Source organism: Vipera ursinii (genome assembly GCF_947247035.1).
Source record: "Vipera ursinii genome assembly, chromosome: 14".
Lineage (NCBI taxonomy): Eukaryota > Metazoa > Chordata > Lepidosauria > Squamata > Viperidae > Vipera > Vipera ursinii.
Window position 1 is genome coordinate 558331 of NC_139527.1, and position 12440 is coordinate 570770.

The 12440-nt window shown below is 52.7% G+C and overlaps 2 protein-coding genes across 2 annotated transcripts; one reads left to right on the top strand and one right to left on the bottom strand.

The window, feature by feature from the left end:
• Nucleotides 1–3344: 3344 nt before the first annotated feature.
• MVK (mevalonate kinase) lies at nucleotides 3345–9838 on the bottom strand. The gene is made up of 10 exons (XM_083373376.1): nucleotides 9614–9838; nucleotides 9279–9426; nucleotides 8670–8817; nucleotides 7941–8096; nucleotides 7567–7670; nucleotides 7214–7259; nucleotides 5404–5494; nucleotides 4799–4915; nucleotides 4509–4662; nucleotides 3345–3907 (listed from the first exon to the last, which is right to left on the bottom strand). The coding sequence occupies exons 1-10, from the start codon at nucleotides 9689–9691 to the stop codon at nucleotides 3756–3758; spliced, it is 1194 nt and encodes a 397-aa protein (XP_083229502.1). The 5' UTR covers nucleotides 9692–9838; the 3' UTR covers nucleotides 3345–3755.
• Nucleotides 9839–10005: 167 nt separating this feature from the next.
• Nucleotides 10006–12336, top strand: MMAB (metabolism of cobalamin associated B; the record flags this gene model as incomplete). The annotated part of the gene is made up of 8 exons (XM_083373392.1): nucleotides 10006–10216; nucleotides 10331–10424; nucleotides 10646–10703; nucleotides 10876–10948; nucleotides 11071–11168; nucleotides 11386–11450; nucleotides 11759–11818; nucleotides 11901–12336. 8 exons carry the CDS (start codon nucleotides 10006–10008, stop codon nucleotides 11992–11994), a joined length of 753 nt encoding a protein of 250 aa, XP_083229518.1. The 3' UTR covers nucleotides 11995–12336.
• Between the last annotated feature and the right edge of the window lie 104 nt (nucleotides 12337–12440).

Sequence of the window (12440 nt, forward strand, 5' to 3'; positions counted from 1 at the left end):
TTAGGAGCTATTTTCTAGCGGTTTTTAAAGTCTGAAAATTAGCTGCCTTTATTAATCACACAGACAAATATAAAGCCAAGCCAATGCTTGCCGAAATTTCTAAAAAGGATTTTTTTTTAATTACACACCACATTGCACCGAGACTCATTTTGAATGTTGATTTGTTGTGCACTGACATTTTGACAACTAGTTCTCAATTTGTCTGTCGTAGTTCGGCAACAACAAAGCCGACAGTAATACTTAACTTTCAAAACCTTCACGGTGCCATGGGGGGCTCCTGGGGGGGGGAATTCATGCCTTAAATCCATCACAGAGTAACAGGCTGCCACGGGTGCCCTTCCACGCTGGGTGAAGGAAGCCTAGGCCCTTCTCCTCCCTCATCTGTAGAGTGAGGGTCTGCCCGAAGCGGCCCCCTTGTCAAAAAGATGCAGAAATTCACAGGGTCTCAGCAAGCATTTCCACACCCTCAACAATTATAGGCTGTGCTGCCTTAAAACACCCAATTCTGCTCTCCCTGGACAAGGCGGCAAAGCTAATTCCAGACAGGTTGGCAGGACCCTGATAGACAACTGGGCCGTGTGGCTTCCTTCCCCGTGGAGAGCTCTGAGGTCATCTGGGGCAGAGGGTGGGCTTCCCAGACCCGGGGGCTCCATCTAAGGGAGGCTCCCTGTCCGGGGGGGGGGGCTCTCCTCTTGTCCTGGATCTTGGCCCTTGAAGGAAACGCTCCAACCAAGGAGACGGTAGAAGTGGGCAACAGAGCAGGACCAAGAACCTGCTCTGATACTCTGGGGAGTAAATGGCAAGCCGTCTTCCAGGACCAGGACCACCTTGCCCTAGAGCTGATCGTTATTAACTTGGCTCTGACCACAATTTCACACTCTTAAGAGCTGCAGGTTTCCACTCTGGGGACCAGGTGGATCGGGCCCCCTCGGAGGGCTCCAGAAGTGGGTTTTGGGCAAGGGTGGCCCATTTCCGTTCTGTTCCAGGGTGGAAAATCCTGACCAATTCTCAGAGCAAAGCCCTAAGTAGCCGGGTGGGCTTTGGCTCAGAGTGTGAACGAGTGAACCAGCCACGGCAGCTTGTATATCATGGCTTAAGTGTGTGTACAAAGTCAGGCAATTATGGCTTGGCACAAAGCGTCAGTCCAGACATTGTTTTCCACTGATGGAGCCGTTTCCCCCCCCAACCAGGATTAAGTAGAGATCAAACTGCTGTGAGCGCTGCAATGTTTGGGAGGGGGCCACCTTCTCTCGGCTGGCCCCCCTGGGATCTCAGAGAGGCTGCCTTTCAGTTCCCGCTCTGACATTTTCCATCCTGACCCCTTTTTCTTCCTCTTATCTCCCCTAACGCCATTGTCTCCCAAGCATCTATTCAGCTGAGCGAAAGCAGCCACTGCTGACGCTGAGCATAAAACCATCTGCGCTGCCCAGCCTGGCTCTCCCACACCTGCCACTCCGGGGGGGGGGGCAGAAGGGACTCCCCCTCGGGGTTGAAAGGGTAGGGAGGGCACTGCGGTGGGGTCTGAGGCAGGGAGGACCCCCAAAGGTTGCTAGAAACCAACCCCAAGAAGGGGCAGGAGGAGCAGAGCAGCCCCCCTGTGCCCGGCTGGTCCGGTCTGAGTCCCACCAGGACAGAAAACAGCTCAGCTGGTCCAACCAGATGGGCTGTGCCCCCCAGCCCCAGCCCAGCCCGCTTATGCCGAGGGGGAAGTCTGCTCCCCCGTCCTCTTGGCAGTGGAGCATGGTTTCAGGGGTTATGTAAACCAGTATCATTTGCCCAGCTTATCCATTAAGAGTTAAGACTGATTTCAATACAACTCTCCTTACCAGCCTGTTGCTCAATTATTCAGTGCTACTGGGTCAACATTTTTTTTAAGCTTTTGATGCTCTTATTGGTATGTAGCTGAAAATTACCTTTAAACCGAAAGGCAGGTTATGCATTTTTAAAGTAGCTGAGCAAATAATTGGGAAGGGTATAAATAGCCTCACGGTTAATGGCTAGGATCAGGCCCGGGAGGCTGCTGGCCTCGGAGCGCTGGGCAACCCGCCAGGCCAAAGACCCACTGATGCCAATGAGACCGACAGGAGAGTTAAGGATTTTCAGCCTTTGAAGTTCACCTGCTTAGCTGTACCTCTATTTTTCAGGCTTTGCCTCAAGGCAGGCAGCAGGCTAAGTCCGACACTTGACTGTTTTGATAACCTGCCCCCCCCCCCCCACAAACCCCATTAGGCCACCAGCCAGTGTTTTTCTGGCCGCGGGTCTCAGTTGGGCCCTCTCCCAAAATTAAACAGCTTTCTGGAGCAGATGGTCTCGCTGACCCGCATTCCTGCATCTCTGCACAATTGATCTCTGCCGGGGCTGCCCAACCCAGCCTGGCTCTGCTTGCTTTTCCCTCCCGGAGGGAGGCTCTACTGCTCCTTCACGGTCCTTTTGCTCAACCAGCATCCGCCATCCCCCCCCAAGAGAGGAAGGTCCGTTTCTCGAAAGATGACACGCAATGTGAGATTTCCCTTTTCATATTGGGGGGGGATGGCACTACCCAGCAGACCAACAAAACCCATTTAAAATTCTAGACCCAACATGGTTGCTTTTATACATTCCATCAAACTATGGTTTTGTTTAACTACTATTTGTTTCTTCAAGGGCTGCCCCCTCCTTCTCAAAGGCCAGAGTGAGGGCAATGGGTGTGTGTGTGAAATTCAAGAAGAATAATCAGGATGAATTGTAATGTGAAATTTGACAGCCACTGAATTCCCAGAACTGTTTGGAGGCCTCTGCAGGCAACAGGCTTCCCTCCCACTTTGCCAATGTGGGGCAGGGTGTCTGTCTCTCTCTCTCTCTCTCTCTCTCATTCATTCACACACACACACACACACACACACACACACACACACACACACACACACACACACACGCGAAGGCAGCCCCCCCCAAGTGGCCCACCCAGCTCCCTCTGCTCTGCCACTTTCCCAGGTGGCAGAAAACTGGCCCAGCCGAGCTGCAAGAGCAGTCAGTCCCCTGCCCGAGAGAACCAAGGGAGACCCCCCCAGCTGGCCGGCCGGCCTCCGTTTCAGGGGTGGGGTCCTGCTGGCCAGGGGGAGGAGACGCCCTGGCCCACCACCCAAGATCCAGAGAGCCCCCCAGCTGCAGCTCCCACAGTAAGTTGGTCTCTGGCGCCCTCTGCTGTTCTGAAAAGGATCTCTGCCTGCTGAGAAACCTCGCTCAGAGCAGTGGCCAGGCCAGGTGCCCCAGAGACCCCCGCAGTGGCTGCTGCTGGGGAGACCCTGCAGCCCAGGACGGAAGGAAGCCCGACACAAAAGCCGCGGTCAGAAGAGCCATCTTTGAAACCAGCCTTTATTCAGAACCCCGTAAAGGGCGTCCCAGCCCTGAGAGAAACATGCTTGTTACAAGGGGATTTAAAAGCCACCTTTTTCATTCGGTTTCAAGCCACTGAGCACCTCGTTAACGGGGGACCCTGCACCCCCACCCACCCACCCACCGGCCAGGGAATGCAGCAATGCCGTTTGGAGCATTTCCCAGGAAGCGTTAAGAAGACAGACAGTTAATAACTTACATTCCCAAAGCAAACTTGCCAGGCCTCGCCAATTGGGGGGAGGGATAAGAGAAGCCTGGTATTTACACGTGTGGCCAAAGAGCCCTCCGTTAGCAGTAGAGCCAAGTCAACGGCGGGGGAAGGGCTTGGAGTAGTCAGGGCAGGTCCCAGGCAGAGGAAGACTCGGTCTTCACGGCCATCGTCAACTGCCCGTCAGAGCCTCCTGCGCTTCCGCTTTCAGGCCCGGCAGGCTGTGTGCGCTCACGCCAGGCGCCCCAATGACCGTCTCCCAGCACTCAAACCCGCAGCGGGTCAGTTCTCGGATGGCACCTTCTACCACCGAAGGAGCGGTGCCTGCCAAGAGATGGTGCCCCCCCGTTAGACAGCCCAAACAGCAGACTGGGTTACCGAGCGGCCAAAGGAAGTGCCACCAAAGAGCCACGCATGCAGGCAGAGGAGGACGGGAACAGGTGGCAACATTCAGCGCTGACCTTGCGTCACACACAAACAGCAAAGGCCACCTAGACAGGCGCTTTTAAGAAGCAGCGTGCAGGAAGCTGCTCTGAGTTACACCTCAGCAGCATTCAAGTGGAATTTAAGAACGGCTTACGCTAGTGTGGTATTCACTGGTGTGTCACAATAGAGTCATCTATTGAAGAAGCGTTTCTCAACTTTGACAACTATCCAGGCTGGGAATTCTGGGAATTGAAGTCCACAGGTCTTAAAGTTGCCAAGGTGGAGAAGCACTGCTCTAAAGGAGACCCATAAGCCACTGAAAGCAGCTCCTACAGCTGAAAGCCAATGTGCCCCCAACAGCTGTACTGCAACACATCTGTAGGGCTCCTTCGCTTACACGCTTGATTATGAACTCAACCTACCCACATCCAACAGAGAATTCAAGAGCAAGAATGGAGCCTGTGCAAAGGAAGACAAAAGCCAGCTGGGGAGGATTCACCTGGTCTCAGCAAAGTGATGGCGCAGCCACCTCCCCCGGCCCCGGTCAGTTTGCTATGCAGCCCATGGGAAGAAGTGACCTGGCAGACGCGGTCCAGCAGGGAGTGGCCAACCCCGATGCCATTGAGGAGATGCTGGTTGATGTCCACCAAGTCCTGGAAAAAAAAGCAGAGACACGCATGAGAAAAGACGGGTGTAGCTCAAGGAGGGAACATACTTCGGACAGAAGTGAGTGTGCCAAAAAGCCTTAGCTTGATTTTTTTTTGTTTTAAAAAAGAGATAAGGGCTTACCTCCAGCCTGGAGTAGTGTTCCTGCAATGGCTCTTCAGCCATTGCCTCAAGAATACCTTCGCACTCCCGAGAAATTGCATCTATGGAAGTGAGCATCGGCTCCATGATAGTGGGAAACTGCAGGAGGAAAAACGATGTGACAGGGCACGGGGGGGGGGGGAGAGAGAGAGAGAGAGAGAGAGGGACAAACAACAAAAATAAAAAGCATAAAGAATCTGAAAGAAGTTTATTAGTATTTAAGCTATCTTGGCACAGTTATAGGACTTACTTTTTAAAAAACACCCACTTCTATTAAAGTTAGGAAGAAAGGGATCCTCGTGAACGGCCTATTTAGGCAGAGCTGCAAAGAATGTTTGGCTAAAATGATGCCCAAAAGGTCAAGGGTCAGAGACCCAAGCAATGCTGTTTTAAAGAACTCTTGGTGATCATCTCAAACACCTTGAAATGGAGCAGCCGTCTCCTGCTTCCTGACACTCAGCCAAGCTGTGCTTCTTATACCACCCCTCTTCAGATAATTCTCTCCAAACCTTCAACGTATTTTGACCTATCATCAGCTATACATTCCGGGCAGTCACAAAGCCTCGGAGAGGAACCAGAAAAAGTACCTTCAGGAGTCTGTCTTTAACCCCCACCACCAGGATCTTGGTGCTGCGTGGAACTTTAGTGTTAGTCAGTAAAATCCGCAAAGTGGGCACCCTGAAAAAAAGAGACTCTTAAAAATCAATTCAACAGTCTGCAAAATTGCTATGCAATGACTAAGCATGCAGACCCTTCAGGCACAGCCAAAGGAGGAAGGTATGGCTTTTATTTCCCTATAGGACCTGTAAGTTTGCAGCCTGGGAGAGGAGTGAGGACTTTGCCTCTTGTCTTTTTCCACAAGCATCTTTAATTTAATTTAATTTAATTTAATAATATTTATATACCGCCCTTCTCCCTGAGGACTCAGGGCGGTTCACAGGGCAGAATAAAATACTAAATACAAACATTAAAACAAGATTAAATAATTGCCCATATTAAAACAGTTGGAATAAAATTCTAAAACACCTAGTTAAAATTAAAGCACAAAATTAAAAAACCCCACCAATCCCCATCAGGCTAGGCCGGCTTGAACAAACAGAAACGTCTTGAGATCGCGACGAAAGGAGCGAAGATCGGGCGCCATCCGGAGCTCAACCGGTAGCTGGTTCCACAGCTCCGGAGCGCCCACAGAGAAGGATCTCCCCCTGGGGGCCACCAATCGACATTCTCTGATCGGTGGCACCCTGAGGAGGCCCTCTCTGTGGGAACGCACAGGGCGCAGGGAGCTTGATGCCGGCAGCAGATGTTCCCTAAGGTACTCCGGCCCCATGCCATGAAGGGCTTTAAACACTGTTACCAGTACCTTGAATCTCACCCGGAAGACAACTGGCAACCAATGCAGCTCACGGAGCAGCGGTGTAACGTGGGAGTATCGGGAGACTCCCAACACAACTCTCGCGGCTGCATTCTGTACCAGTTGGAGCTTCCGGGTGGTCCTCAAGGGCAGCCCCATGTAGAGAGCGTTGCAGTAGTCCAGACGAGAGGACACGAGCGCATGAGTGACCGTGCATAAATCATCCCGGCTAAGATAGGGCCGCAACTGGCGCACCAGGCGAACCACTGCAGGCAGGTGGAATCACAAGCCCCATCGTCTCCCTCCCCAGGATGACTGAAGCACCTGGTAGCCTTCACTTCTGTGAATGCCGCACAGCCAGCGTCACACCAGAAAGGGACCATCGCTAGCTGAGCTTAATCGCCAATTAGAGCCACGTTTTAGTCAGAATTAGCTTGGCATGTCATAAGCGTTCTCTGAACGACCCAACCAAGGCCCACATTTTTCAAGCCAAAATAACTTTGTTTTCTAATAACTGCCAGCAGAATAACTGGTGTCTAACATTAGCTGCTAATAGAGCAATTTCACGCCCTGTGAAAGATTCTAATGAAGTCCGATTAGGCCAAGCTGGCGGAAAGTGGGGGGAAAGGGGGGAGCTGTTGCCAAGGCCTCTCTGGCAATCTCTTCTCTCAGCCCTGGCAACGTTCAGCATGCAAACTCTCCGATGTGATGCTTGCTTGCCGAAGACAACCTTCGCACTGTGGGACCTCAGACCCAGAGTGAGATCCGTGGAAGGCTGCTAGCGTTCTTCTTCAGAAACAAGGCCTTGCCCTTCTGTCTGAAGAAATTAATCAGCCTATCAAGGCTTTTCAGTGTTTTTAAATCAAAACTTTTTAACGCATTGATCATTCTGTAGGTCAAAACATTGAAAAAAACTATCTTTTCGTGAAAAAAATAGCAAGACTTATGATCATGCTAAAAAATACAACTCAAACTTAAAAAATGTTTTTATAAAGCCACCAATTCCTGTTAAAACTAAACATTGATGCTCAAATGAACCTCACCTTTTCAATGCGGAGATTTTTCCTGAAATATACCGCAAGGCTCCACCTAAACGTTTAGGAAAGAAGGAAAAAATAATAATTCCCCGGAAAGTTTCATCTTTCCATATTTTGCAAAATTGTTCAATTTCACCTGAACTAGCAAGAGGAAAACATCTGGCCATTTATTCCTTTATTACAAACCAAGAGAAGGGAGGCCTTGGGGCTCACGAGAGCCAAAATCCCTTCCTGGAACCGTAAGGAAAATTTAAGGTGGTTCACTTCGGAAGCCAGTAGAGCACCTAAGAGAGGGGCTAGGTCCCCTCGCTGCGCCTGAGCTAGTTCAGAAATGCAAAAGAAGGAAAGAGAACACCAACCCCATGTGCTCACAGCATTGTCCACTCCAGAAGGATTCCCATGGATCACTTGCTCTCCTCGGAAGGCCAACCTGTTGATCATGTCCAGCTCCTCCTCGTTCCATCTGGAAGAGCAGAAAAGGCCTCAGTCGAGATCAGCCTGTCCCCACCCTGTTCCTGCAGCCCTCCTGGTTCTCCTTTGGCCGGCTGCTTCTGGTCCTTTAAACTGGACAGGCTGAAAAGTGCACCTGGGTCCCCAGAACCGGGATCCTCTCCTTGAGCAACAAGAGCCAAATGAAGAGCTTTAAGATGACAACAAGCTGCCGTAACACATGCCCGGCCCTTCCCGGACAGGTGGAAATCATTTTCCAGCTCCTCTCTTTCCCGCTTCCTACCTAGCTAATTCTTGGCCCTCCTGCAGAGGATAGCCGATGGCGCCGCATCCAGAAAGCAAGGCCCCTGCCAGGCAGACCGAGTATGCTGCGCTGGAGCCTAACCCAGCGCCGGTGGGCAGCTCAGACCAGACCAAGATGTCAACAGATGGCAGAACCCTGAAAGATAAGAACACCGCAGAAATTAAGTTTTGCAATTTCACTTATTTTTCCCCTCACACTGACTAGAATTAAATAGTCTCTGCTTTCACGACGAGTCACAACAGGCTTACAGAAAGAGTAAGATCACAGAACCGGTCTTTCCTTTGCTTATTTTCTCTTGTGGTTTTTCGAGATGTGGTGCCTTAGAAACAAGTATTCTGTAAGAAGTGTGATACGTTGCCCACTCCTAGTTTCCTGAGGTTTTTAAAATAGATATAATCTGCAGCCTGATTTTAAATTCACGCAATAATAAAGCATTATTTTCCTCTTTCACTGTCAACCTTAGTTTGCTGTACCCCACTCTTTATCTCTACCAATCTGTCTTGTACTGCACGTTTTTTAGGATCCATGTTAACAGACATGTACACGTTCGCTAAACTCTCCCGACGTTCCCAGAGGAGGGCAGGGCAGCTGCACACCCTCAATCAACGCCTCCAAATGTTTCATGTGGAAATTGGCAAGACAGGTTTGGCAATCCTGACTGCCAGGAGCAAAAGAGCCACACGGGAAAGGTGAGACCCGTACCCTTACCCATATTTAGATGCCACAGATAAGTACAAATAAAGAAAGGCTGCAGCAGCTACACTCTGGACTGCTTCGTATCCATTATTGCCCCCCGCAAACTCTTTCAGCTTCTCCACGTGTTCGGCGCTGGGCAGCTGCGCTTCAGGTAGTTCAGCTGAGGAGAGAACAAACAGCAGGAGACATCACCTTCTATGCCCGGAAAGGGAAGCAAAGCACTTTCTTCAGCACGTTCAAACAACCCTAATTATTTCAAATGCATCAAAGTAACACCGGAGACAAGTCATAGATCAGTTTCTCTAGGGGAAAAGTTTGACCGATACAATTTTGAAAGCACACAGCCCGATTGCAAGGCAAAGACGATCAGATGCTCTGATGAAACAGTTGAGAAGCTCTCAAAGGGAGCTAACAGGCCCAGGAGTCGATGGAAAGCCCAGCCCCTGCGCACTGTTCTCTGGGGCCACAAACCAAAAGCTTTAAGATAAAGCTGAGTTCTGGAGCTCCAGACCAAGGGCCGCCGGAGAGGAGGAGGAGGAGGAGAGGCTGCCCCTTGTTGCTTTTCTGGATGGGGCTCCCTCTGGATCCGGGTGGAATTCCGCAAAGGCGCCTGGGGCCTACCTGAGAGCGCTGCCAGCAGGGGCTGGAGCTCGGCAGCCTCCCAGCTCCATCTGCTCCCCAGGTTAGGCAACCGCAGGGAGAGGTTCCCATCGTGGCGCGGAGTCATCCGGAGGAAAGTCCGCAGGTTCAGGGCAGCCGCCAGAGCCACCTGCGGCCGGGAGGAGCGGCAGAGGAAAGAGGCGAGTCCTTAGTGACCGTCCTAGGGCCGATTCATTGCTTCACTAGCTACGCGAACCAGCGCCGGGAAGCAGGAGCAGGCCCTCCCCCTCGGCAGAGCGCAAGCGGGCCAGCGCCGTCAGGCGGTGGGGGGCCCTCCGGGGCGGGCGCCGGCCTACCTTCCCGTGCACCACCGCGTGCTCGCCGTGCAGGATCACCTTCCCCGGGGCGGAGACCACCAGGCTCCGCTCCCACATCGCCGCCCTGCCGAGAGAAACGGGCCGTCCGTCCAAGGGGGCCGCAGCGGCCGCCGCCCCGCCCCGCCCGGGGCCCCGAGGCCTCCCCCGCTGCCCTCCGGGGGTCTTTCCGCGCGAGGCGGGCTGGGCGGCCGGGGAGACCCTCACCTCTCCCTGGCGAGCGTCGCGCGCGCGGACTACTCGGGCGCCGGCCTCCCTCCCCGCCATTGGCCGATCGCCGCCACACCGCGTCCAATCGAAAGCCGGCGGCGGCTGCGACGGCGGCCGGGAAGGGACAAACTCCGCGGGCCGCTCCGCGCTCCTGCCGGGCGGGCATGGCTGGCGCGGGGGGGCGGCTGGGGCGCGCTCTGCTGGCGCGGGGGGCGAGGAGCCGGGCCGAGGCGCGGGGAGGGTGTCGCGGGAGCCCCGAGACGGGCCGCCCTCCTCCCCGGAGACCGCTGCCTCCTTGCCTCTCCTGCAGGCCGGAGCCCCAGCCCGGGAAAAGCGGCGCGGCCCCCAAGATCTACACCAGGACGGGAGACAAAGGTAGCCCCCCCCACCCGCCCCCAAACCCGCGACTGCGCGGTCATTAAGCAGCAGCCCCCTCCCCGGGGGGCCTCCCTTCCTCGGCCGACGCCCCGTTTTCTGTTGGATTTCAAGGCTTCTCGAGCACCTTCACCGGAGAGAGGAGAGCCAAGGACGACCGGGTCTTCGATGCTTTGGGAACCCTGGATGAACTGAGTTCGGCTATCGGGTAATTGCAAAGCTGACTTGAGGCTTTATGCCAAAATATTTCAGATAAGGGCGTTGCCTCCTCCTCCTCCCGTCGAGTATTCTTGGCTCTTTTTTTGTAAACGTGAACAGTTCCACAGATTTCAGACTGGCTTAATAGTTCTTGCGTATTACTAAAGGCAAACCTTTTCAACGGCGGAGGGGGGAGTCACAACTGGAGTCCATTTTTATTTTTTGCTGCAGCTTAAGTGCTGAATTTGGCAGCGAAAGCGGCCACGCGTTTGTGGAAGAACTTCACAAGGTGAGAAATAAATTGGCTCTGCTCTAGTTGGCCGTGTAAAACCCCTTAAAATCATCCTTTCTATCTGGGCCAAGCTGTTACTCCTCTCTTATTCTGAGAGGCGCATAACCGGATTAAAACGGAGGCCCGACTGCCTTCCAGGTGATGCCACATCTCTTTGCTCCCCTCTTAGGTCCAGTGTATGCTGCAAGATGCCGGCTCTAATGTGGCAACGCCCATCTCTTCAGCCAGGGAGTCCCACATAAGTAAGTAGCACTCTACGAAGCTGGACACTTTCTAAGGGACTTGAGGCTTTGCCAAGGCCTTCAGCCAGTGGCTTTCCTCCAGGCCCGTCTAGTGTGACTGGTCTCCTCCTCCTCCTCTTCAGAGCGAACATCTTTCAGTGAGAGACCTGTGCTGGAGTTGGAAAGCTGGATAGACAAATACTCAGATCAGCTTCCGCCGCTCACGTCCTTCATTTTACCGGTAAGATCCTTGTGTGCTTTTCCATGCCTTCCGCCCTGGAGTCAGGATATAATCACTGCACTTAGGCCTCTAGAAACCCTTAAGAGTTTTTCCCTGCCAGGATCACCATGCTTTTGCACCCTACATTTAAAAAAAAAAAGGCAGCCACAAGGGTCTTCCTTAGTGAGTCACTAAAAGCAAATTGACTTTTGTGCATCTTGTGCTTGTATCATTTCAGTCTGGTGGAAAAAGCAGCGCTGCACTCCATCTCTCCCGAGCTGTGTGTCGCAGAGCCGAGAGGCGGTAAGGGACGGGTCTGTTCTGTCGGCAAGACCCTGGAGGCAGGTTTTAGAGGGAAGGCACACGCGAAGCGTCTGAAAAGTGCTTCAGGAGACCCTGGGTGGATTTGTGGGTTTAGAATTAACACAGCCATGGGAGAGAGAAAGGAAGCCATCACCTAAATTGTCACTGTCCAAGCAAAACTCACAAATTAAGACATCTGTGTTTGAGGCAAGGCAGGCAAAGAATTGTGGCAGTGATTCCTGGTCTGGACGGCCAGTAAAGTTTTGTGTTATCTTGACGTTTGGGCCTTTGTCTCCTTATGCCTTCAGCGTCGTTCCTTTGGTGAAAGCGGGAGAAGCGGATGCAAACGTGGCCAAGTATTTAAACAGGTAACTTGGATCTGGGTGTTTAGAGGCAAACAAGGCCTGCCGCCCACAGACGGAGGGTGATTCTTTTCTTCCCTGTATCCAGGCTGAGCGACTATCTGTTCATCTTGGCCCGTTTCTCTGCAAAGCAGGAAGGGAAGAAGGAGAAAATCTACAGACGGACGGAGCCCCAAGACTAAACTCACCCATGCACGAGGTGTACAACTTTTGAACTAACAAGACAAGATGAAGTGTAAAACGCTGGAAATTTGAAGTGCTCAGATCTCCACCTGAAATGCCAACAGAAACCCACAGAAATTCAGGTTTCTCACCACGTTTTTGGGAGTCCAGCTTGCGTACATGAATTCAGAGCAACTGTGAAGCCTGAAGATGCCTTTGCAGCTTCTTGGAACACTGAAGTGAACTGAGGCAGGCGGTTTAGTTCCGTCCCGCTGGCTCCGGCAGCATGGCCCTGCCTGCCAGTTTTCTTCCATCAAAATGAGGGAGGGTCTGGATTTCTTCCCTCAGCCAAGTCCACCGACACATCCTGTCAACAGTCTTGAGAAGCACAACTTTTGAGAGAGGGACGCCATCGGCAAACGTGCCAGAATTGAGCCTGGCACGTGGCTTCAGTTTCCTGCCAGTC